Source organism: Phacochoerus africanus, chromosome 14 (assembly GCF_016906955.1).
Source record: "Phacochoerus africanus isolate WHEZ1 chromosome 14, ROS_Pafr_v1, whole genome shotgun sequence".
In the NCBI taxonomy this organism is placed as follows: Eukaryota; Metazoa; Chordata; class Mammalia; order Artiodactyla; family Suidae; genus Phacochoerus; species Phacochoerus africanus.
Genome location: NC_062557.1, coordinates 37,041,364 through 37,063,804, shown reverse-complemented (window position 1 = coordinate 37,063,804; position 22,441 = coordinate 37,041,364). Strand labels below are relative to the sequence as shown.

The window sequence follows — 22,441 nt, the reverse complement described above, 5'->3', positions numbered from 1 at the left end:
TCGCACATGTCTTCTTGAATCTATCAAAAGGCTTCTTAACCTGGGTCTGAGAGGTCCATGAGTGAAATTCAGAGTATGTGAACTTCGAAAGGAAAAAAAATTACATCTTTATTTCCTTTAATCTCTAATGAAAATTTCTTTCCCCTATGAATTTGTACAGTAAACCACTGAACTATTAGCTTGCTTGTGACGTTATGAGTAGTATAGCGGACATTTTGAGGTTATTTATATAATTATCTAGATAATGCTTACAGTTCAAAATCGTGGTCGAGCCTATATTTTAATATATTAACAAACAGCCCATCTGCCATATATCAGTTTTTATAATTCTAAGTATTTTATGTTATCTTTTAAAAATTATTATTCTAGGAAAGAGGTTCCTAGGCTTCACCATATTGCTGAAAAGATTCATAGCACTAAAACGTGCTATTTATGCTTTTATGACTTCCCTCATTTCAGCTCAACACTTTGGAAGCTAGACAGCATTTCTCATTCACTTTACCTGGCTCAGTTCCTACCCATGGAGTCTGCTGGTGGAATAGGGACTTATAAAAATAGGAAGCCAGGTCCTTTGTGGGGTACGGACAGAGTGCTAGCATATGAGTATTAACTTTTGGTCTTTTATGTTGGGGGAAAGTTCTTCCAAAGAAAGTCAATTCTAAACTGGAACCAAAAGATGATTAGCTCAGAAATAATGATTCAGTGCCAGGTATATAAATAAATATTGGTTGAATGAATGAGGCAAGAAAAATATAGGATATTTGACACAGATTTCGAAGAAGAGGCCGTGCTGTGGACTCATCAGTTTATCATGTGGCAGATTTATTTTTCACTCTGTCATCATTTCTGCAAAATTTTATAAATGCTTTATATATGTTTAAATATTAGAATTAAATGGAGTGTTCCTAATTCATCAAGCACTCACAAAATTGGTTTGCAAAATCTTTTGTAGAAGCTGGTGGGCATATCATGCAATTGCTTACAGTTCATTTGAATTATTTACTGTTCAGCTCTGATTATTTTTGCCATTCAGAATATGATTTCTATTTCTTGAGTAGGAACAAGTGTGTGTGTGTGTTTGTGTGCATAAAATATTCAATTCCCAATGGCTTTTTAGTTTTGATTTTGTTTTAGCTGTTCAGGAGCTGAATGACTTCTTAGAGAAAGGTACTTTGGCCTCAGCCATGCAAGCTCATTTCTAGGTGGCATTTTATTTTCCTTGTCTAGTGTCAGTATCATATTTCTTGTTTTATCCTAACAATCTTGGATTGAGACAGACAGACATACATACATACAAAATATTTGAGGCAAGAGGCTTCATTACCATTTGTATATTCATGAATATTTGAGTAGTTATTTTTTCATGTAATTACTTATGTAATACTATTTATTGTAATATTTTTGGGAAATCAAAAGTTTTTTTCTGTCAAAATTTAAACTCTCTGTAAATTTTCTTATAAGATGAGGCCCTTTTCTGTTCTCTGGCTGAATTATTTTTGTTAGCTACTGAACTTTGATTAATTGTTATTTCATATAAAGGTATCTAATTTAAATGGCCCTTGCCATAACACGCTTTTTTTTGTTTTTTTTTTTTTTGACTTTGTTTTTTTGGCTTTGCCCATGGGATGTAGAAGTTCCCAGGCTAGGGATTGAACCCGTACTACAGCTGTAACCAGAGCCACAGCAGTGGCAATGCCAGATCCTAACCCACTGAGCCATGAGGGAACTCCTGCACTTAAGTTTTTTTTTTTTTTTTAATTTAAATTGATCCTTTTCAAAATATAACTTGTAGGAGTTCCTGCTGTGGCACAATAGGATCAGCAGTGTCTCTAGAGCCCTGGGACACAAGTTTGATCCCTGGCCCAGCACAGTGGGTTAAGGATCTGGCATTGCCACAGCTGCAGGGTGGGTCGCAACTGTGGCTCAGATAATGATCTCTGGCCTGGGAACCTCATATGCCTCGGGGTGGCCAAAAAAGAACAACAACGACAAAAAGATAAATAAAACTTGGATATCTTCCAGTAATACCCCAGTTTTTCCTTATATATATGCAATATATATTTCAAAATTTACTTATATTCACATTTTAACTGATGCTCTAGCAATTCTCTATTTGGTTAAAGCCTTTTTCATTGGGTATGTCACGCAGCCAATAGTGCTTGTTGGAATACTTTTTAACAGGCATAGGGAAGTTCACTTAAAAAGGTAAGCGAAATGAAACAAAAGTGGATTGCCTGTTTTTTGTTTTTAAACCTGATTTTCTCGAACTAGTTTACCTGTATATATATCACTGTTATACCTCTATTTAGAGGTCATGTTTATTAAAATATGGACATCAAAATTCAAGATCAAACCAGGAATGTTGTCCGCCTCCTGAGAAATTTTAAAAACAATGGAAAATGTGCTTGATGGAATCATGCTGCAAAGTGAATTAAGGAGAAAACGTAGGTTGTTTGATTGGGTGGCATGCAGTTCAGACTTGAGGGGACCTATTCAGAACAGAAATTAAGGGATGCCATTAAATAGAGTTGTGAAACTTGTAGTTCAGCAGCTGCATTCAGTTTGTTTTTCAATTTCTCTTTCCCATTCTTGTTTATTAGCTGTGACTCTGAGTCCCGAATTAAAACAAATATTTTAATGGCAACATTTATGATTTGGTTAAAAGTGCCAGAGAGGACTCATGCTTAGATCTGGGTGGGTTCAATATGGGTGGTGTAAGTTTGTTGCTTTCAACTATTTAGATACACAATGAGTAACATTTTCTAGGGAACCTTTTTTTTTAGTTAATAAACTTGATGTTTTAGAGCAGTTTTTGGTCCACAGCAAAATTGAATTCTCCTATTCCTGCACCTCGCAACTTCCCCCGCTATCCACATTTCCACATCACAGTGATCATTTTCTTCTAATTGATGAACACATTCTTATCAACCAAAGACCATAGTTTACCTTAGGGTTCACTCTTGGTGTTGCATTTTTCTCTGGGTTTTGGTGGTGACATGTATCCACCATTACAAAATAGTTTCGCTGCCCTAAGTGTTTTTCATTAAATTTGGGACTTCTCAGTCATTCTTTCTTTCTGCCTCTTTCCCCCTCTTCTTTCCTTCTTGGACTACTGTGGATTCATCACCTTGATGGTGTCCCACAGATCTCAGAGGCTCTGTTCATTTTTTTTCAATTGATTTCTTTTTGTGATGGGGGCAGGGTTTAGGGCTGCACCTGTGGCATATGTAAGTTCCCAAGCTAGGGGTCAAATCAGAGCTGTAGCTGCTGGCCTACACCACAGCCACAGCCACAACCACAGCCACACGGGATCCAAGCCATGTCTGAGACCTACACCACATCTCTGGGCAACACCGGATCCTTTTTTTCTTCCTTTCTTTCTTCCTTCCTTTCTTTCTTTCTTTCTTTCTTTCTTTCTTTCTTTCTTTCCTTCCTTTCCTTCCTTCCTTCCTTCTCCTTCCTTCCATCCCTTCCTTCTCCTTCTTCCTTCACTTTCTTTCTTTCTTTCTTTCTTTCTTTCTTTCTTTCTTTCTTTCTGTTTCTTCCTTTCTTCCTTTCTTCATTTCTTTCTCTCTCTCTCTCTTTCTTTTTGTCTTTTTGCCTTTTCTAGAGCTGCTCCTATGGCATATGGAGGTTCCCAGGCTAGGGGTCTAATTGGAGCTACAGCCTACGCCACTGCAATGCCAGATCTGAGACGCATCTTTGAACTGCACCACAGCTCACAGCAGTGCTGGATCCTTAACCCACTGATGGAGGTCTTGGATTGAACCCGCAATCTCGTGGTTCCTAGTCAGATTTGTTTCTACTGCTCTGCCACGGGAATTCCTGTCTTATCTTTTTAACAGCATCTGTAGCAGAGCAAATTCTTTTCCTTTTGTCAAACCGATTTTTTTTTTCCTTCTGTCAGCTGTGTTTTTTGTGTTCATGCCTAAGAAATAGTCGACAGTCTGGGGCCTGAGGATTTTCTCCTATGTAATTTTCTAATAGTATTCTAGTTTTATATTTAATGTTTAAATTTATGATCCTTTTTGTGTTTTTTTTTTGTATAATGTATCAAGTTTAGGTCATGGTTTTTCCCTGTTCATTTGCTACTTCATCATTTTTTTGATACTATCCTTCCTCCTTTGAATTATTTTCACACTTTTCTTGATAATGAACTTCTGTTGGCCATTTCTAGTTTCTCTGATGAAGATGACTTTTCTCTCTCTCTCTCTTTTTAAGATGACTGCTTTTAGCATTTTTCTGACTGAGAGTATCTGTATTTTGACCATAATTTTGAGGAATATTTCTACTAGATGTGGTAGTGTAGTTTGATGGTTATTTTTTCTTTCAGCAACTGTCAGCTTTCTTTCTTTGTTCACAGCTTTTGGCATTAGTAATCTTTTTTTTTTTTTTTTTTTGACTTTTCTAGGGTCCCACCTGTGGCATACAGAGGTTCCCAGGCTAGGGGTCTAATTGGAGCCGTAGCCACCAGCCTACACCACAGCCACAGCAACATGGGATCTGAGCTGCATCTTCGACCCACAGCACAGCCCATGGCAATGCCGGATCCCCAACCCACTGAGCCAGCCAGGGATCGAACATTCGTCCTTGTGGATGCTAGTCAGGTTCATTTCTTTTTTTTTTTTTTTTTTTTTTTTTTGTCTTTGTGCTATTTCTTGGGCCGCTCCCGCGGCATATGGAGGTTCCCAGGCTAGGGATCCAATTGGAGCTGTAGCCACTGGCCTACGCCAGAGCCACAGCAACGCGGGATCCGAGCCGCGTCTGCAACCTACACCACTGAGCAAGGGCAGGGACCGAACCTGCAACCTCATGGTTCCCAGTCGGATTCGCTAACCACTGCGCCACGATGGGAACTCCTAGTCAGGTTCATTTCTGCTGAACCACTGTGGAAACTCCTAGAGCTGTATTTTTGTGGGAGCAGTTTTCTAATCTGTGGTGCCAGCTCAAATGGAGCCATTGAAAGTTTTTCAAAAGGTTGCTGAGCTCTCCTTACCTTCATCTATCTTGGACTCTTTTTCCTCCTGCTATTGTGCTCAGTTTGTTTTGGTTGTAGAGCCTCATTTGATTTTAAAAGCCTCTTTGCTGGTCATTTGAGCATGTAACATGTTCTCTGCAATGCTCGGTTTAATGATAACCTCTGTACATGTATTAGTTAGAACACTGTACCATATAGACTTAACGGAAATTTATGTTCTCACAGAAATCGAGGCTAGAAGTCTTAGATCAAGCTTCTGACCAATGTTTTGTAGTGAGGTCTTTCTTCCTGACTAACAAATTGCTGGGAGTTTCCATTGTGGCTGAGTGGTTTATGAACCCACCTATTATCCAGTGAGGACGAAGGTTCCATCTCTGGCCTTGCTCAGTGGGTTAAGGACCTGGTGTTGCCATGAGCTGTGGTGCAGGTTGCAGATGTGGCTTGGATCCTGCATTGCTGTGGCTGTGGCATAGGCCAGCAGCTGCAGCTCCGATTCCATCTCTATCCTGGGAACTTCCGTATGCCTCAGGTTCGGCCCTAAAAAAAAGCAAAAAAAAAAAAAATCCCCCCAAACTTGCCACTTTCTTGATGTATCCTCACATAGCAGGGAGAGAGAGGAGAGCCAGGTCTGTCATGTCTCTTATTACAAGGATATTAATACTATCAGATCAGAGCCTCACCCTTAGGATGTCATTTAAACTTTACTTCCGTATACCCCCACCTCCACATACAGCCACACTGGGTTTTTAACAATTCAGTATAGGAATGTTGGGGCTGTATAAACATTTAATCTATAATAATGTGCACGAGAATCATTCAGTTACTCTTGTTTAAAAAATCTTATGTGATCACAGCCCAGTGCTGGATTATGCACTTCAGGTATGATTGTTGTATCATACTCCATTTTACTTCCATTAAAAAAAATTTTTTTTGGAGTTCCCATCGTGGCGCAGTGGTTAAGGAATCCGACTAGGAACCATGAGGTTGCGGGTTCGATCCCTGCCCTTGCTCAGTGGGTTAACGATCCGGCGTTGCCGTGAGCTGTGGTGTAGGTTGCAGACGCGGCTTGGATCCTGCGTTGCTGTGGCTCTGGCGTAGGCCGGTGGCTACAGCTCCGATTCGACCCCTAGCCTGGGAACCTCCATATGCCGTGGGAGCGGCCCAAGAAATGGCAAAAAAATAAAAAAATAAAAAAAAATAAAAAAATTTTTTAAAATTTTCTTTATTTTCTTTTTTACTTGCACTTTAAGATATTCAAATATTTTGTAAGAAGGGTTAAATATTAATGATACTTTCACCCTTTGACAGCTTCCACATTATTGAGTGTATTGTTCAAAAGTAGGTACAGATTTACTACTTGAAACTGATTGACATTTTTCCTCCCATTTTTGGCCGTAGTTGTTTTGTTTCAACTACTTAAACATGTTATCTCAATTCACTTCCACCTAGTACCTTCTTTTCCCTTGCTCTTATTTGTCTCTTGAATCATTTGGGCAAGACTTTCCTGACCCTATATAAAATTTCAGGTCCCGCCTTCACCATGCTGCTTAGTTACTTAGTCTGCTTTGATCACTCCCAGTACTTCGAGTTCCTCATAAATAAAATGAGGGCTGTCATGGCATTTGAAACAATACTTAGAATATAATGAGACCTCAATAAATATTAGCTCAGTGTCATTTTCATTATTATTAACCTCCTCATCCTAGTTTGTAATTTATTTATATACATCAAGATTATCCTTTCACCATGTTTGAGGCAAGCTTTTATTTTGTGTCTGGTATTATTAGCCCAGTAATTTTCACATAGTTGATAGTAAGTATACTTTGAATAATTACATTAATTAATTGTCTTTTTCTATCAGTATAATCCTGGAAAAACTCTGCCAAGACAGAGATAAGGCATTAATTTAATGTAATTAGTCATTTGTTGGATAAAAGCAACTTTTGATTTGAACAAGATTTGTCCCCCTCGCTCAGTTGTGGGAATGTACCATGATGCAAATTATATTAAATGCAGATGCATATCACATGTAACTAATAGTGAAAGACGTAATAGATCCTAATTAAAAATATCTTGTAGAAACTACATCATATTTATGTGTCTTGGTACACTGGGTTGGCATATGTTTAATTATATTGCATTTGGCAGCAAAGAAGATATGTATTTTTTTATTAATTAAATTGAAGATTAGAAACATAAGGAAGAAATTCTCAACTCCCTGCAATCAGCCTGACATTGCTAAAACAGACCTGTTGTCTTTAATTCGGTAAATAATTGATCTGCTTTCCAGAGGCGTTATTTCTGCCAGCTGAGTAGCCTAGAGCTGTGAAGGGCAACACATCTACTTTTTAAATAATTGCCCTTCCTTGGCAGGGAAATCACTTTTCCATCCATTAAAAAGAGGAAAATGAACATTGAGTCTCTAGTAAAGTAGATTAAACATGTACCCCTTTGGATGCTTGACTGCATCTTTAACAGACTTGAAATTTTTCTGGTTATTTAAATGCTGTATATTGAAAGATGATGGTGGCCTTGGGTTAACAGTCATTTAAAAAGTTCAAAAAAATTTTTTTGCACGGTTTTTCCAATTGGTCACAGCAAGTCACCAGAAAAATACCTTGTCCTGATTTTTGTTAACATCTATAATGTCTCATAGATAATAGAATTATGTGGCTTTAGATTTTTCCTCTCATCTGACAACTTCTGGTTTATTACCGCTAGTCTCTTAACTATTATCATGAATAATATGAAAGCAGCTCGAAGAGTTCATTGCCTCTTTCCCACCTCCTCCTAACGAGGGAATGTTTCCATTAGAGGTCTGGACTTTCTCTCCTGTTTTTTCATCTTGTAAAATGATGTCTTTTACTCGTGTAATGGACTGTTCCTTGGGCAATGCATTGTCTTTGCTCTGTGTTCACTGTGTACTGTATACTGTACTTATATACAAATCAGAGGGAACTTTGCAGGTTTGACTTGCCATAAAGTACAGGTAGGCGCCATGCCTACGGTCCATGATAATTTTATGGTCCCACAACATGTTTAATTCCTTTTAAATGCAAAAGATACATAAACATTTTCTTTTCTTTTCTTTTCTTTCTTTTTTTTTTTTTTTGCTTTTTAGGGCCACACTTATGGCATATGGAGGTTCCCAGGCTAGGGATCTAATCCGAGCTACAGCCGCCGCCCTACAGCACAGCTACAGTAACGCCAGATCTGAGCCGAGTCTGCAACCTGTGCCACAGCTCACCGCAACACCAGATCCTTAACCCACTGAGCAAAGCCAGGGATCGAACCCACACCCTCATGATTCCTAGTTGGATTCATTTCCACTGTGCCACGATGAGAACTCCCTTTTTTAAAAAAAAAAAAAAACAAAACAACTTTTAAGTTAATGGAATGCCTTAATATACATTTAAAACCAACAGTTGTAGTCATAAAATATTTCTTTCATGGAGGAGGTGGCCCATGAAGGCAAAAATGTCCAGAGCCCATGAAAGTCATGATGCAGCCATGAATCCTGGGTGCTGCTGCCCCTCCAGCTGCCACCACTGCCACAGAAAAGATGCTTAATTAATAATGAAATAATGAAAGATGTGAATGCATGCATTTGCATATTGTATAAAAAGATGAAGTAAATCTATATAAAAACCTATATCGCTATAGCTATCTGCAGCAGATATAACAACAATATAGACCCAGTATTAAATGCCAAAGAAGATAAAGGATATCTATAACTAGGCACATACAGGCAAAGTAGCCAAGATTGAACTAAAGTTTTGCTAATCAGGACAACTTTAAAACTTCAAAATAGTTAATTACTTGACTATTTGTTGATGCTTCTCCTATCCACTCTTATAAAATACTCTGGCCCTCCTGCAGCTTCAGGCTTATTTCACTTTCCTCATTCAGATTGGTCTGTATCCTTGCCACATATTAAATATGTATGCATTTTTCATTAATTTTTTTTTTTTTTTTTTTAGGGTTGCACCCGCAGCATGTGGAAGTTCCCAGGCTAGGGGTTGAATCAGAGCTGCAGCTGCCAGCCTACGCCACAGCCACAGCAACAGCAACACAGGATCCTTATCCCACTGAGCGAGGCTTAGGATCAAACCCACATCCTGATGGTTCCCAGTCAGATTCGTTTCCACTGCACCACAATGGGAACTCATTAAATATTTTTAATAGTACTCTTGAAACCACCCAAATACTTTTCAAGGATAAATATATTTCCTAGGATATATATTAAACTCAGTATGGTGATGACTGACTTCAATGAGAATGGGGAATGGCTGCAGGGATGGAGGATGAAAAGGAAAATGTAAAAACAGTAGTACGAATTAAGTAGTATTCAGAATTAATACTCTTAACAAAAAAATCTTAGCAACAGCCTAGGGAAAAATTAAGTTATTATTATATTAAAATGAACACGGAGTTCCTGTCGTGGCGCAGTGGTTAATGAATCCGACTAGGAACCATGAGGTTGTGGGTTCGATCCCTGGCCTCCCTCAGTGGGTTAAGGATCTGGTGTTGCCATGAGCTGTGGTGTAGGTTGCAGATGCGGCTCGGATCCCTCGTTGCTGTGGCTCTGGCATAGGCCGGTGGCTGCAGCTCCGATTGGACCCCTAGCCTGGGAATCTCCATATGCCGAGGGAGCAGCCCAAGAAATAGCAAAAAGACAAAATAAATAAATAAATAATAATAAAAAAAATAAAATGAACAAGGTTCAGTGTTCCCGTTGTGGCTCAGCAGGTTAAAGGACACAGTGTTGTCTCTGTGAGGATGCAGCTTTGATCACCTGCCTTGCCCCGTGGGTCAAGGATCTGGCATTGCCACAAGCTATGTCATCATTTGCCATGTGGCTCAGATCTGGTGTTGCCCTGGCTGTGGTGTAGATCTCAGCTGCAGCTCTGATTCAGCCCCTAGCCTGGGTACTTCCATATGCCACAGGTGCAGCCATAAAAAGGAAAAAAGAAAAAGAAAAAAAAATGAACTAGTTTCATTTCCTACCTTATTTTGAGGAGTTTTTGATTGTTGTTGTTGTTGTTTTTGGTCTCTCTATTTTTTCAAATCATATCTTTTAGATGGGCTATGAAGCCACTATATTTATCTATATAGATCTAGATGTGAAATTTGGTTGTGTAAAGTATGCCTCCCTGCCCAGTAATCTGTATGATATGTCAGCAATAACTTTTGTTTTGGGTTTTTTTTTTTTTTTTTTGCCTTTTATGTCCACACTCGCAGCATATGGAGGTCCCCAGGCTAGGGGTTGAATTGGAGCTGCAGCTGCCAGCCTACGCCACAGACACAGCAACTCGGGATCCTTAACCCACTGCGTGAGGCCAGGGGTTGAACCTGCATCCTCATGGATCTTAGATTTGTTTCCACGGTACCTCCACGGGAACTCCCCTCAGCAATTGTTCTTATATACTCTTTCTGCAGCATAATTCAGAAGTCATGCATTGAAATGGTTTGGATAGGTAATCAAACCCAATTTCCAAAAACACTTGGTCATTTCCTAATATTTGCTACATTTGCAAATATATCCAAAATGAAAGTGCCAAGTGATGACCAAATTTTATCTTCCATCTGTTTCATGTTACATAGTTTCTCCCATGCTGGAACTTTGAATTAAATCTATTATATTTTCATATATATACTGTGGAATACATGAATCATGGGACCTTGATCATTCATTTGGCTAAGCTGCACATCTGAGACTCATAGACCTCTTTCTTGACTCCTCACCATGTGTCTGTATTTCATATACACCCCTCTATGATAATGCAGTGTATAGCATCACTGAAAAGTTTTTTAAGTTCTGTTTCTTACATCTCTGAAGTACATCAAATGGCTTTCTTTTGGAAATTCCTAAATTTCCAAATTTACTTTTCAAATTATATCTTATAGTCTTAATGCATAATAGCTCTTCAAAGCAGATTGATCTGTCTACCAAATTCCTATTATATTAACTTCAATTTCAAATGTATTTTATTATGAACTTGTAGCAATAATTGTGACATTAATTTAGTACTGGTTTTGTGTGTGTGTGAGCGCATGTTTCTTTTAGGACAGTAGCATGTTGGTACATAATTATAGATAACACAAGCTAACAGTTTTATCTTTTAGACTTTTGAATTTCTCACTGTCTATGGGTTTCAGTTATCATATCTGTTAGTTGAAATCAGGCATATATTTTTTAAGGACTTTGGGGTTATAAAACTCTTAAATTATATGATATGCTGTTTTCCTGGGAAAAAACTTAGGAGTTAAGGCAATCGTCCCAAACTGCACTTCCTTATCTTCCCAAGATAATTCTTTATCTAAAAAGTTTACATTTTGGTTGTTGTGATGTTGTAGCATGGTAAGAAATATCTTTCAATTATGACAGACAACCATGTTTTTATTACCTTTATGCCTAAATGTCCTATTAGTGTTTTGTGTTAATATTGTTCACCAGTAGTTAACTTTGTGAAAAGGGAATGTTTAAACCAAAAGTAATCAACACAAGCTTATTTTAAAATTACATGGAAATTCAAAGGATCTAAAATAGTCAAATCAATCTTGGACAAGATGAGTAAATTAAAAAAAATGAAACTCATTAAATTTATGACTTAACGTGAAAAATCTACGGTAATGTTGAAATTATAGTTTGGGGTAAGTATAGTCATAGGTGGATGGAATAGAATCCAGAATTGATCAAACTCTTATGGCCATTTAATTTTCAACTAAGTATCAGTGATTCTTTAAGGGATAATATAGTTTTCTCAACAGATGGTCATAAAACACCTGGGATATCCAATTGGGAAAAAATAAATTTTTCCTTAACACTGTACATAAAAATTGAACTCTCAATTGATCATAGACTTAATTTAAAATATAAAACTCAGAGTTCCCGTTGTGGCACAGTGGAAATGAATCCGACTAGGAACCATGAGGTTGCGGGTTTGATTCCTGGCCTGCTCATTGGGTTAAGGATCTGGTGTTGCCGTGAGCTGTGGTGTAGGTCACAGACACGGCTTGGATCCTGCATTGCTGTGGCTCTGGTGAAGGCTGGCAGCTGTGGCTCCGATTCGATCCCTAGCCTGGGAACCTCCTTCTGACGCTAGTGTGGCCCTAAAAAGGACAAAAGACCAAAAAAAAAAAAAGCAATATATACATATATCTAACTATAAACCTTCAAAAAGGAAACATAGAGTTTTACGTCATTGTGACCCAAGAAGGATAGAGGAAGATTTCTTAGCCAGGGACACCAAAAACCTCTTGGGAAAGATAAGGTGAAGGAAATGAAGTGGGCTGACTTTTTTTACATACTCGCCACGAGCCCTGCTAATGATTGTTCTTATCAAAGGGGCGGTGACGGATGTGCCCCTGTGATGGTTTGGCCCAATAACTGATGAGCCAACCTGACATAATTCCCCTTCTAACGGGCAACCCCATCCCCACCCCCCACTTCCATCCCAGTGAAGACTGCCGCATGTCCTGTCAGCTGTCCACTGCACATGGTGGGGTGTCGCTCCAGGACCTTGATTCAGAGATGCGAACTTCCTCATCCATTAAACCATTGATGTCTTCTCTGAAAAAACAAACAAACAAACAAACAAAAAACGAATGCCGTAAACTGGGAGAAAATATCTGACATATAGGTGTGTGAGTTTATTTACATTTTATAATATAAATATACTTTAATGTATGTAAAATAAAAAGACAAAACAATGTAAATTGGGCAAAAGATTTGAACAGTTATGTCACAAAAGAAAATATGCACAGAGCCGTTTAGCACACCAACCAAGGAGGATGTTGTGTTTAAACTATAAGAAACCATCGAGTACTCCCTGAAGAGATTAAATTTAAAAAGATTGACCGTACCAAATGCTGCAAGATTATAGAGCTCATGGGAAAAGAAAATGATACAAACCTTTTAGAAAAACCTCTCAGAGTTCCTGTCGTGGTGCGGCAGAAACGAATCCAACTAGGAACCATGAGGTTGTGGGTTCGATCCCTGGCCTCACTCAGTGGGTTAAGGATCTGGTGTTGCTGTGAGCTGTGGTGTAGGTCGCAGACGTGGCTTGCAACTGGTGTTGCTTTGGCTGTGGCGTAGACCGGCAGCTGTAGCTCTGATTAGACCCCTAGCCTGGGAACCTCCATATGCTGCAAGTGTGGCCCTAAAAAGCAAACAAACAAACAAAACCAACAAAAAAATTTTTTTCTCAGTTTCTTATAAAGTTGAATTTATGTGTGCCTCAGCACTTCCACTGCTAAATATTCACATAAGAGAAATGAAAACATATGTCCACATAGAGACTTACAATTGAATCTTTATAAGAGTTTGATTCACAGTAGCCAGAAACTAGAGACAACTGCTGAATGGATGTATAATGGTCCTATGTTCACATAATGGAGAACCACTCAATAATATAAATAACTGTATGGACTACTGTCACCCGAATGAATAGGTTTAGCAAAATATTATGTGATTTCATTACATGAAATGCTAAAGTAGGCAGTACTAATTCACAATGACAGAAAGCCAATGAGTTGCCTGGGGCCGAGCGATGGACTGCAGGTGGATACAAAGGAATTTTTTTCACATGTTCTCTATTTTGATTATGGTAGTAGCTGCATAGGTATATATACTTGTCATAGTCATCAAACTGTACACTTGAAATGAGTATTTATTTTTCATACATCTCACATTCATAAAGTGTAATAAGGTTTAAAAATTTTTCTGGCATCTGACAAGAAATATATTCAGCAATGTGGAAAAATAAGAATACAGGAGTTCCTGTTGTGGCACAGCAGACTCGAATCCAACTAGCAACCCTTAGGTTGCTGGTTTGATCCCTGGCCTCACTCAGTGGGTTAAGGATCCGGTGTTGGCGTGAGCTGTGGTGTAGGTTGCAGATGTGCCTCAGATCTGGCATCGCTGTGGCTCTGGCGAAGGCTGGCAGCTGCAGCTCTGATTAGACCCCTAACCTGGGAACCTTCATATGCCGCGGTTGCTGCCCTAAAAAGTCAGACCAAAAAAAAAAAGAAAAAAGAAAATAAGAATACACATAGACATCTACCACTTTTCCTATACATGTCTGTTGGGCGAATCAACTGTTGAAAGTAATGAATACCCACTGGATGTGGCCAAAAGCATCTTTAGAACCCTTAGAATTTCATGATGCAAAGTCAAAGGAAGAAAAATATTTAAATAAAGATGTTAGGACATTTATAAATAACAAACTTACAACACAATTTGTAAGTTTTTATCTGTAGGGTATTGATGGGAACAGATTAAATTCACAAGAATTGATACTAAAACATACAATTCCTGTAAAGATTTCTATTTGACCCAGCATATCAGTGTTTATGTTATGAGAGTGTGAATAGCTGGTAATTTGTCTTCCAGTTCATATGTGTGCATGTGATAAAGAACCATACAATTAGGTAGGTGTTATAAATAGGATATGGCAAAAAGGCATTCCTGCTCATGTTTCCAAGATTTTATAACATATGCCCAGTGGAGGTTTGCTACTCTTTAATTTCGCCTTTTGGGCTAACCAGCTGACGCCCAGTTGAAAAGACTTATGTTCTTATGAGGCCGCAAAAGCCTTAATGTTCAGTCTCCAGCTACCTCAGATTTTGGAGAACGCCATGTACCATCAGCAGCTTTAGTCCCCACCCTCTATTGCTAACGCTCATCTATCAAACTTAAGGCTGAGAGTGGAAGAGAGGAAGCTTCCAGATAAACATACAGCAGCGCCTAAACAGCTAATCACTCTAGGCTTCCGCTTCCAGGCCCTATAATTAGAAGTCCTTCTTTTCCTTGTATTCCCAGATGACGCAAATGCTTTTTGTGGCTTGGCACCTCATTTGGGGCGTGGGTTTAGTTTATGGCCAGGCTAGAGTCTGGTTTAGTCTTCTGATGCTGCATAAATAGTTCTCAAGCCACAGTCTACTCTGAACAAGTTTTTCCTTTTATGTATATCTGCTTTTTAGCTTGTTTTCTAGAAAAAAAAAATCTTGTCATTTCTCCCAGCAGAATGTGTGCAAAAGAGGAAATACATAGTAATATAGTAGCTACTTCTTTCTTCTCTACTCTGTAAAAATTAAAATATATTCTTTTAAAGTTTTGACAAAAAAATGGGCTCACTGTTGGATTATGGAAGCCACATTTACATGGAGAATTAGAACAAGAAAACTTTTGGAGTTTCCGTCATGGAATTAGAACAAGAAAACTTTCGGAGTTTCCGTCATGGCACAGCGGAAACCAATACAACTAGGAACCACGAGGCTGTGGGTTCGATCCCTGGCCTCGCTCAGTGGGTTAAGGATCTGGCGTTGTCATGAGCTGTGGTGTAGGTCACAGATGCAGCTCCTATCTGGTGTTGTGTGGCTGTGGTGTAGGCCGGTGGCTACAGCTCTGATTGAACCCTAGCCCGGGAACCTCCAAATGTCGCAGGTGTGGCCCTAAAAGGACAAAAGACAAAAGACAAAAAAAAAAAGCAAGAAGAGAAAAAGAAAACTTTTGAGACTAAATACACAGGGATGATAAGGATAAATTTTCATTGGGCCAGTTCTCTAAAAATTTGAATTTATTTTTGCATATTAGAAGCCAAACATATAGTAATGTTAGTTTGAAAAGCTAGGAGCATGTTGAAAAGTTTTCATCTGTGATTATCATTCATATGCAAAACAGTAAGAGTCTGGATTTGGCTATTAGGGACTTTTATTTGAATGCTCATTCTGAATGAAATATTAATATGATTATCAAAGAACCCAAGTTTATCTTCAGTTGGTGAGTAATATATTTGTGCTATAAATGTAAGCTCATTGTATTTCCTGTCAGAATGATGTTTCTATTGATTATATGCAGAAAATAATTTTGTGGGAATGTGGAATCAGAACACGGTAGTGGAGGAGCTTTCCACCGTAGCACAGTCGGTTAAGAATCTGTCTGCAGTGGCTTGGGTCTCTGTGGAGGGGTGGCTTTGATCCCTGCCCCTGTGCAGTGGGTTAAAGGATCTGGTGTTTCCAAAGCTGCAGCTCAGATTCAATCCCTGGCCCGGGAACTTCCATATGCCATGGATGTGGCCATAAAATTAAAAAGAAAAAATAAAAAAGAACATAGTAATGGAATTGTGATCATTCAAACTTAGCTAAGCAAAAAAAGTAAGAGGAGTCAAGAAATACTGTCCACAAAAGACAACTTGTCCAACCTTAGAAATTTATTGTTTGAATAACAATAGCAATATGGAAAGGATATAAAGTATGTCAGTGACCATAGCTAGGGTAAAAGTAGTAGGCAATGTTATAGAAACTGTTAGAGATTTGAAGTGGAACTCAGTAAATGACACGTTTCCTTATCTAAATCTGCATTCTCTTGGAAATAGCTAAGACACTGGCATACAATTAATATGTTAAGGCAATGATTAGAGCTGTACCTTATATTACCCAATAAATAGAAAACTCAAATATGCTTCCTCTTCCTATATAAACGCCTACTTTATTTTTCCACAGGTGCTTAATATTCCTAGGTAAACTTTTCTTTCAACAAAGAGTTTTAACAAATAAAAAATATGATTCTGCTTCTGTTTCCCACAGAAAACAAATAGTTTTAAAATTATATTCAAAACCATAAAATTAGGGGTTCCTTCCTGCTGTGGGGCAGTGGATTAATGATGAGCTTGTCTCTGTGGAGGCACTTCTTGGATCCCCAGCCTGGATCGATGAGTTAAGGATCTGGTGTTGCTGAAAGCTGGGGCATAAATCGCACCTCCAGCTTGGATTTTATCCCTGGCCTGGAAACTTCCATATACCACAGTTGTGGCCAAAAAAGAAAAAAAAAAGTGAAATTATCAAAAAAAAAAAAATGGGGGGGGATAGCAAGAGTATATAAACAAGCAAAAATAAAAAACAAGGATACAATCAAAAATATAACAAAACAGTAGGTGTAAATTCAACCCTATCCATAAATTACACTAAATGTAAATGAATTACAAACATCAGTTAAAAGTCTGAGATTGGAATTAAAAGCCCCCATAACTGGACCTCAATTATTGTGCCAAACAAAGTCACTTTATAATATAATCCTATTGCTTGTTAAAGTGAAAGAGTAGAAAAGTATATACTGTGCATACACAAAGCTGCAGTGATGATATCAATATCAGAAAAAGTTGACTTCAGAACAAGGGCAATATCAGAGTTCAATTGGAACATTATGATAAAAGAGATGAACTCATAACAATTAGGGGGGCTTATATATCTGGAAATATATATCCACAATTTTGCTTGGAGATGTTAACAAGAAAGCAGGCAGTCGATCAGTAAGGATGTTGAAGATCCAAATAACACTATCAATTAACTTGAATAAACTGACACTGATAGAACATGCCAGGTGTTCAAATATACATGGAACGGTTACCAAGATATATCTTTCTGAGACATAAAGCCAACTTTAACAAGTTTCTTGTCATAATGGAGTTAAAAATGAAATCAATATATGAATGATACCTGGAAACTACCCAAACAGCATATCTTTAAATATCTCATGAGTAGAAGTTCCCATGGTGGCTCATTGGAAACAAATCTGACTAGGAACCATGAGGTTGTGGGTTTGATCCCTGGCCACTCTCAGTGGGTTAAGGATCCAGCATTGCTGTGAGCTGTGGTGTAGGTCACAGATGTGGCTTGGATCCTGTGTTGCTGTGGCTGTGGGCAGGCAGGCAGCTGTAGCTCCTATTAGACCTCTAGTTTGGGAACCTCTATATGCCTCTGGTGCAGCCCTAAGAAGCAAATACATACATACATACATACATACATACATAATCTCATGAATAAAAGTGGAAGTCTCTAGAAAACATATGTAGAATTTATTTAAAGCAAGCCTAAGGAAGATTAATACCAAAATAATGCTTCCTCTGTGGGGGTGGGGGTGGGGTGGGGAGGAATTTGACAAGTAATCTCAGCTTCCACCTTTTTTTGGTCTTTTTTTTTTTTTTTTAGGGCCGCACCTGTGGCATATGGAAGTTCCCAGGCTAGGGGGTCTAATTGGAGCTGTAGCCTCTGGCCTATGCCACAGCCACAGCAGCACCAGAGCTGAGCTGCCTCCGCAACCTATGCCCTAGCTCGTGGCAACGCCACATCCTTAACCCACTGAGCAAGACCAGGGATCGAACCCGCAAGCTCATGATTCCTATTCGGATTCGTTACCCACTTCGCCATGACAGGAACTCTGCCTCCACCTTCAGAAACCTGAGAAATGAAGGAGAAAATAAAACTAAAGTCAGGAGAATGAAGGAAATAGTAGCAGACAGTTGTAATAGCAAAAGATGGAAAATGAGAGAAAACACTGAAATAGAAAAGAGAAAACTGTTGACACCAAAATGGTTTTCTTGAGAAGATCTAGCCAGATTGGCCAAGAAAAAGGGAAAGGACACAAATTTTTGGTATCCTGAAAGAAAAAGTAGACATTACTAAAGACCCTACAGATATTAATAAGGACTGTTTTTCTTGAGTTACAGCAAGCTATTCCCCCAAGAAGAAAAATTATGTTTTATGTTTTAAATGAACAAAATTTCAATTAAAGAGAAATTTAAAATATTTAAAAATCTTCACACACACACACACACACACACACACACACACACACACAGGACCCATATAGCTTTACTGGCAAATTGTACTGAATATTTAAGTATTTCATCTAGAAAATAAGAATATAAGAAACATTCCACAACAAGATCAGCTTTACCCTGATTCCAAACAGACAACACATTATTAGAAAAGAAAACTACAAACCAATATCCATTGGGAACACAGTCGTGAAAATCATCAACAAAGTATTAGCAAATTCAATCTAGAAGCATATAATAAAGGATTTTGACCAAGTGGAGTTTATTCCAGGAATGCAAGTCTTATCAACGTTTGATAATCATTCATTATTAAAATTCAATGTGTTAATTGTTATTTTGTTTTATTTTATTTTATTTTTTGTCTTTTTAGGGTCCCACCTGCATATGGAGGTTCCCAGGCTAGGGGTTGAATTGGAGCTGTAGCCACTGGCCTACACCAGAGCCACAGCAACTCGGGATCCGAGCCTCGTCTTTGACCTACAGCACAGCTCACAGCAATGCCGGATTCTTAACCCACTGAGCGAGGCCAGGGATCCAACCCCAAACCTCGTGGTTCCTGGTCGGATTCGTTAACCACTGAGCCACGACGGGAACTCCTCAATGTATTAATTGACTAAAGAAGAAAAACCACACACTCATCTTATAGGTGCAGGAAAGCACTCAACAAAATTCAACATCTGTTCATTATAGAAACTCTCTACAAATTAGAAGTAGAAAGAAATGTCAACTTGATTGAGGGCAAGTACAGAATATTTACAGCTAGCATTGTACTTAAAGGTTGAAGACTTTTTCCTAAAAATTGAAACAAGGCATGATGAATATTGCCTCTCACCACTCCTGTTTACCTTAGCAAATGGAATAAGTCAAGGGAAAGAAAAGGCACATAGTTCAGAAAGGAAGAAAGTATATCTGTTCTCACATACTACATGGTTGTAAAGAAAATCCCACCTAATCTATATAAAAACCTGAAATGGTGGAATATATGGTCAATATAAAAGAAATGTCAGGAGTTCCCTTCATGGCTCAGCGGAATCTGACTAGCATTCATGAGGATGCAGGTTTGATCCCTGGCTTCGCTCAGTGGGTTAAGGATCCGGTGTTGCTGCGTCTGTGGTGTAGGCCAGTGGCTAGAGCTCTGATTCAACCCCTAGCCTCGGAACTTCCATATGTTGTGGGGGGCAGCCCTAAAAAGCAAGAAAAAAAAAAAGAAATGTCAATCATATCTCTGTATACTAAGAAGGAAAAATTGATAATGGAAATAAATAGTATCATTTGTAGTAGTTCAAGGAAAATAAAATCTGTGTGCTGAGCAAGAAGAAAAAAGGCAAAGAAGACAAATAGCAAGAAATATCAGGTGTTCATAAATCAGAAGGCTCAATATTGTTGAGATGTCCATTATCCCCATTATTGGTAGATATCAAAAAGCTGAATCTGCATTTGTAAAGAAAAAGGAATTGGAATAGTCACAACGTCTCGAAAAAGTTCAGAAAATGAGGACTCCCTTTACTTGATTTCAAAGTTTCCCATAAAGTTACAGTAAATTAAGAAAGTGTGATGTTCGTAACGGTGTAGACAGAAATCAATAGACTAGACTAGTACTTTTTTTTTTTTGTCTTTTGTCTTTTTTGTTGTTGTTGTTGTTGTTGTTGCTATTTCTTGGGCCGCTCCCGAGGCATATGGAGGTTCCCAGGCTAGGGGTCCAATCGGAGCTGTAGCCACCGGCCTACGCCAGAGCCACAGCAACACGGGATCCGAGCCGTGTCTGCAACCTACACCACAGCTCACGGCAACGCCGGATCGTTAACCCACTGAGCAAGGGCAGGGATGGAACCCGCAACCTCATGGTTCCTAGTCGGATTCGTTAACCACTGCGCCACGACGGGAACTCCTAGACTAGTACTTTTAGAAACAGACCTACGTAATCATGACCAGTTGATCACTGGAAAGTTGACACTGGATATAGAAAAAAAGGATAAAGAATTCAAAGGATAAAGAATAGTCTCTTCAAGAAATCCTGCTGGAACAATTGGACATCATTTGCAAAAAAAAAAGTTAATTTGTCTGATATGTCATGCTTTATACAAAAATTAACGCAAAATGGATGATAGACCTCAATGTAAGATATAAAACTGTGAAATTTGACAAGAAAACAGAAAATTGTTGTGACTATGACTCTTAGCCATGACGTCTCATCAAAAAAGTTTGTTCTGTGAAAGCTAATGTAGGCAATTTCAATAAATATTACACTAGGGTAGAGACAAATTTTAAACTGGTGCATTAAATAGAGTATTACTAATTGGAGTAGTAGATAAACTGGAACTTATATTTCAGGTTTGGAGAAATGGAAAAAGTGGAAGTGAGTTTTATTTAATTCAATGAAGAAAAGCCTTGGAGTTCTCATTGTGACTTAGCAGGTTAAGAACCTGACTAGTATCCATGAGGGTGCAGGTTTGATCCCTGGCCTCTCTCAGTGGGTTAAGTAAGGATCAGGTGTTGCTGCAAAGCTGTGGCTTAGGTTGCAGATGCAGCTTGGATCCTGCGTGGCTGAGGCTTAGGCTGGCAGCTGCAGCTCCGATTTGACCCCTAGCCTGGGAACCTGCATCAGTATACCTCAGGTGCGGCCCTAACAAGATCAAAAGAAGAAGAAGCAAGAGTTCTTCCAGAGTTCCCGTCGTGGCGCAGTGGAAACAGATACAACTAGGAACCATGAGGTTGCGGGTTGATCCCTGGCCTCGATCAGTGGTTTAGGGATCCAGCGTGGCTGTGGCTGTGGTGTAGGCCAGCAGCTGCAGCCCCAGTTCAACCCCTAGCCTGGGAACCAAGATTTGCTGTTTAAAAATGCTTGTGTTTTTTAAACTAGTTGTTTAGGACCATCATAAAACCTTCATATGTAGTTTGCTCACTATGCTTGTATAATGATACGGTGCTGAGGTTTTGTATTCGCATAGGAAAATAATCCTGTGTTCTTACATGTTTGGTAATTTTTTCCCTTTGGTAATATTTTAAAGCATTGCAAATATATCACATAATGGTTTTTATTTTTACCTTTTTTTTGGTGTGTCCTTCAGGAATGCTTCTAGTCACAACAGATACCCTTGGCCATGACTTTCACGTCTTCCAAATTTTGACTCATCCTTGGTCCTCATCTCAAAGTGCTGTCCATCACCTGTACACGCTTCACAGGGGAGAAACGGAAGCCAAAGTAAGTTGTATATTTTCAGAAAGTGTTTTCTTTGTGTAATACGACATTGAATCCAGCTAGTTATTTGTATCCTATTTGATCTTAATGGTAATATGCATCTAATCCAGCTAATTATTTGTATCATATTGGATCTTAATGACATCATGCTGTTCTTTAGAGCGGGTCAGATAATTAAGAGTTTTTTGTTGTTTTTTTTTTGTCTTTTTGTCTTTTTCATCTTTTTGTCTGTTGTTGTTGTTGTTGTTGCTATTTCTTGGGCCGCTCCCGCGGCATATGGAGGTTCCCAGGCTAGGGGTTGAATCGGAGCTGTAGCCACCGGCCTACGCCAGAGCCACAGCAACTCGGGATCCGAGCCGCGTGTGCAACCTACACCACAGCTCACGGCAACGCCGGATCGTTAACCCACTGAGCAAGGGCAGGGATGGAACCCGCAACCTCTTGGTTCCTAGTCGGACTCGTTAACCACTACGCCACGACGGGAACTCCAATTAAGAGTTTTTATCCTATCTTGACCTATCCTATCATTGAACAAGTCAATGAATGTTGATAAGACAGAAGTTGTATTTATCCTCCTCCTCCTACCCTAATACCATTTCTAGCTTCAGAGAAAACCCTTTCATCCTTTTGCTATCCCTCTTTCCA

General features: G+C 38.9%; 1 protein-coding gene across 11 annotated transcripts in view; it reads left to right on the top strand.

The window, feature by feature from the left end:
- The window catches only part of BCAS3 (BCAS3 microtubule associated cell migration factor), a 580,473-nt gene that overhangs the window by 166,535 nt on the left and 391,497 nt on the right, over positions 1–22,441 (top strand). For all 11 annotated transcript variants that reach the window (XM_047759073.1, XM_047759067.1, XM_047759070.1 and 8 more), the window contains exon 14: positions 21,666–21,799. In XM_047759073.1, the coding sequence (XP_047615029.1) occupies positions 21,666–21,799 (134 nt within the window). The remainder of the gene's footprint in view (positions 1–21,665; positions 21,800–22,441) is intronic.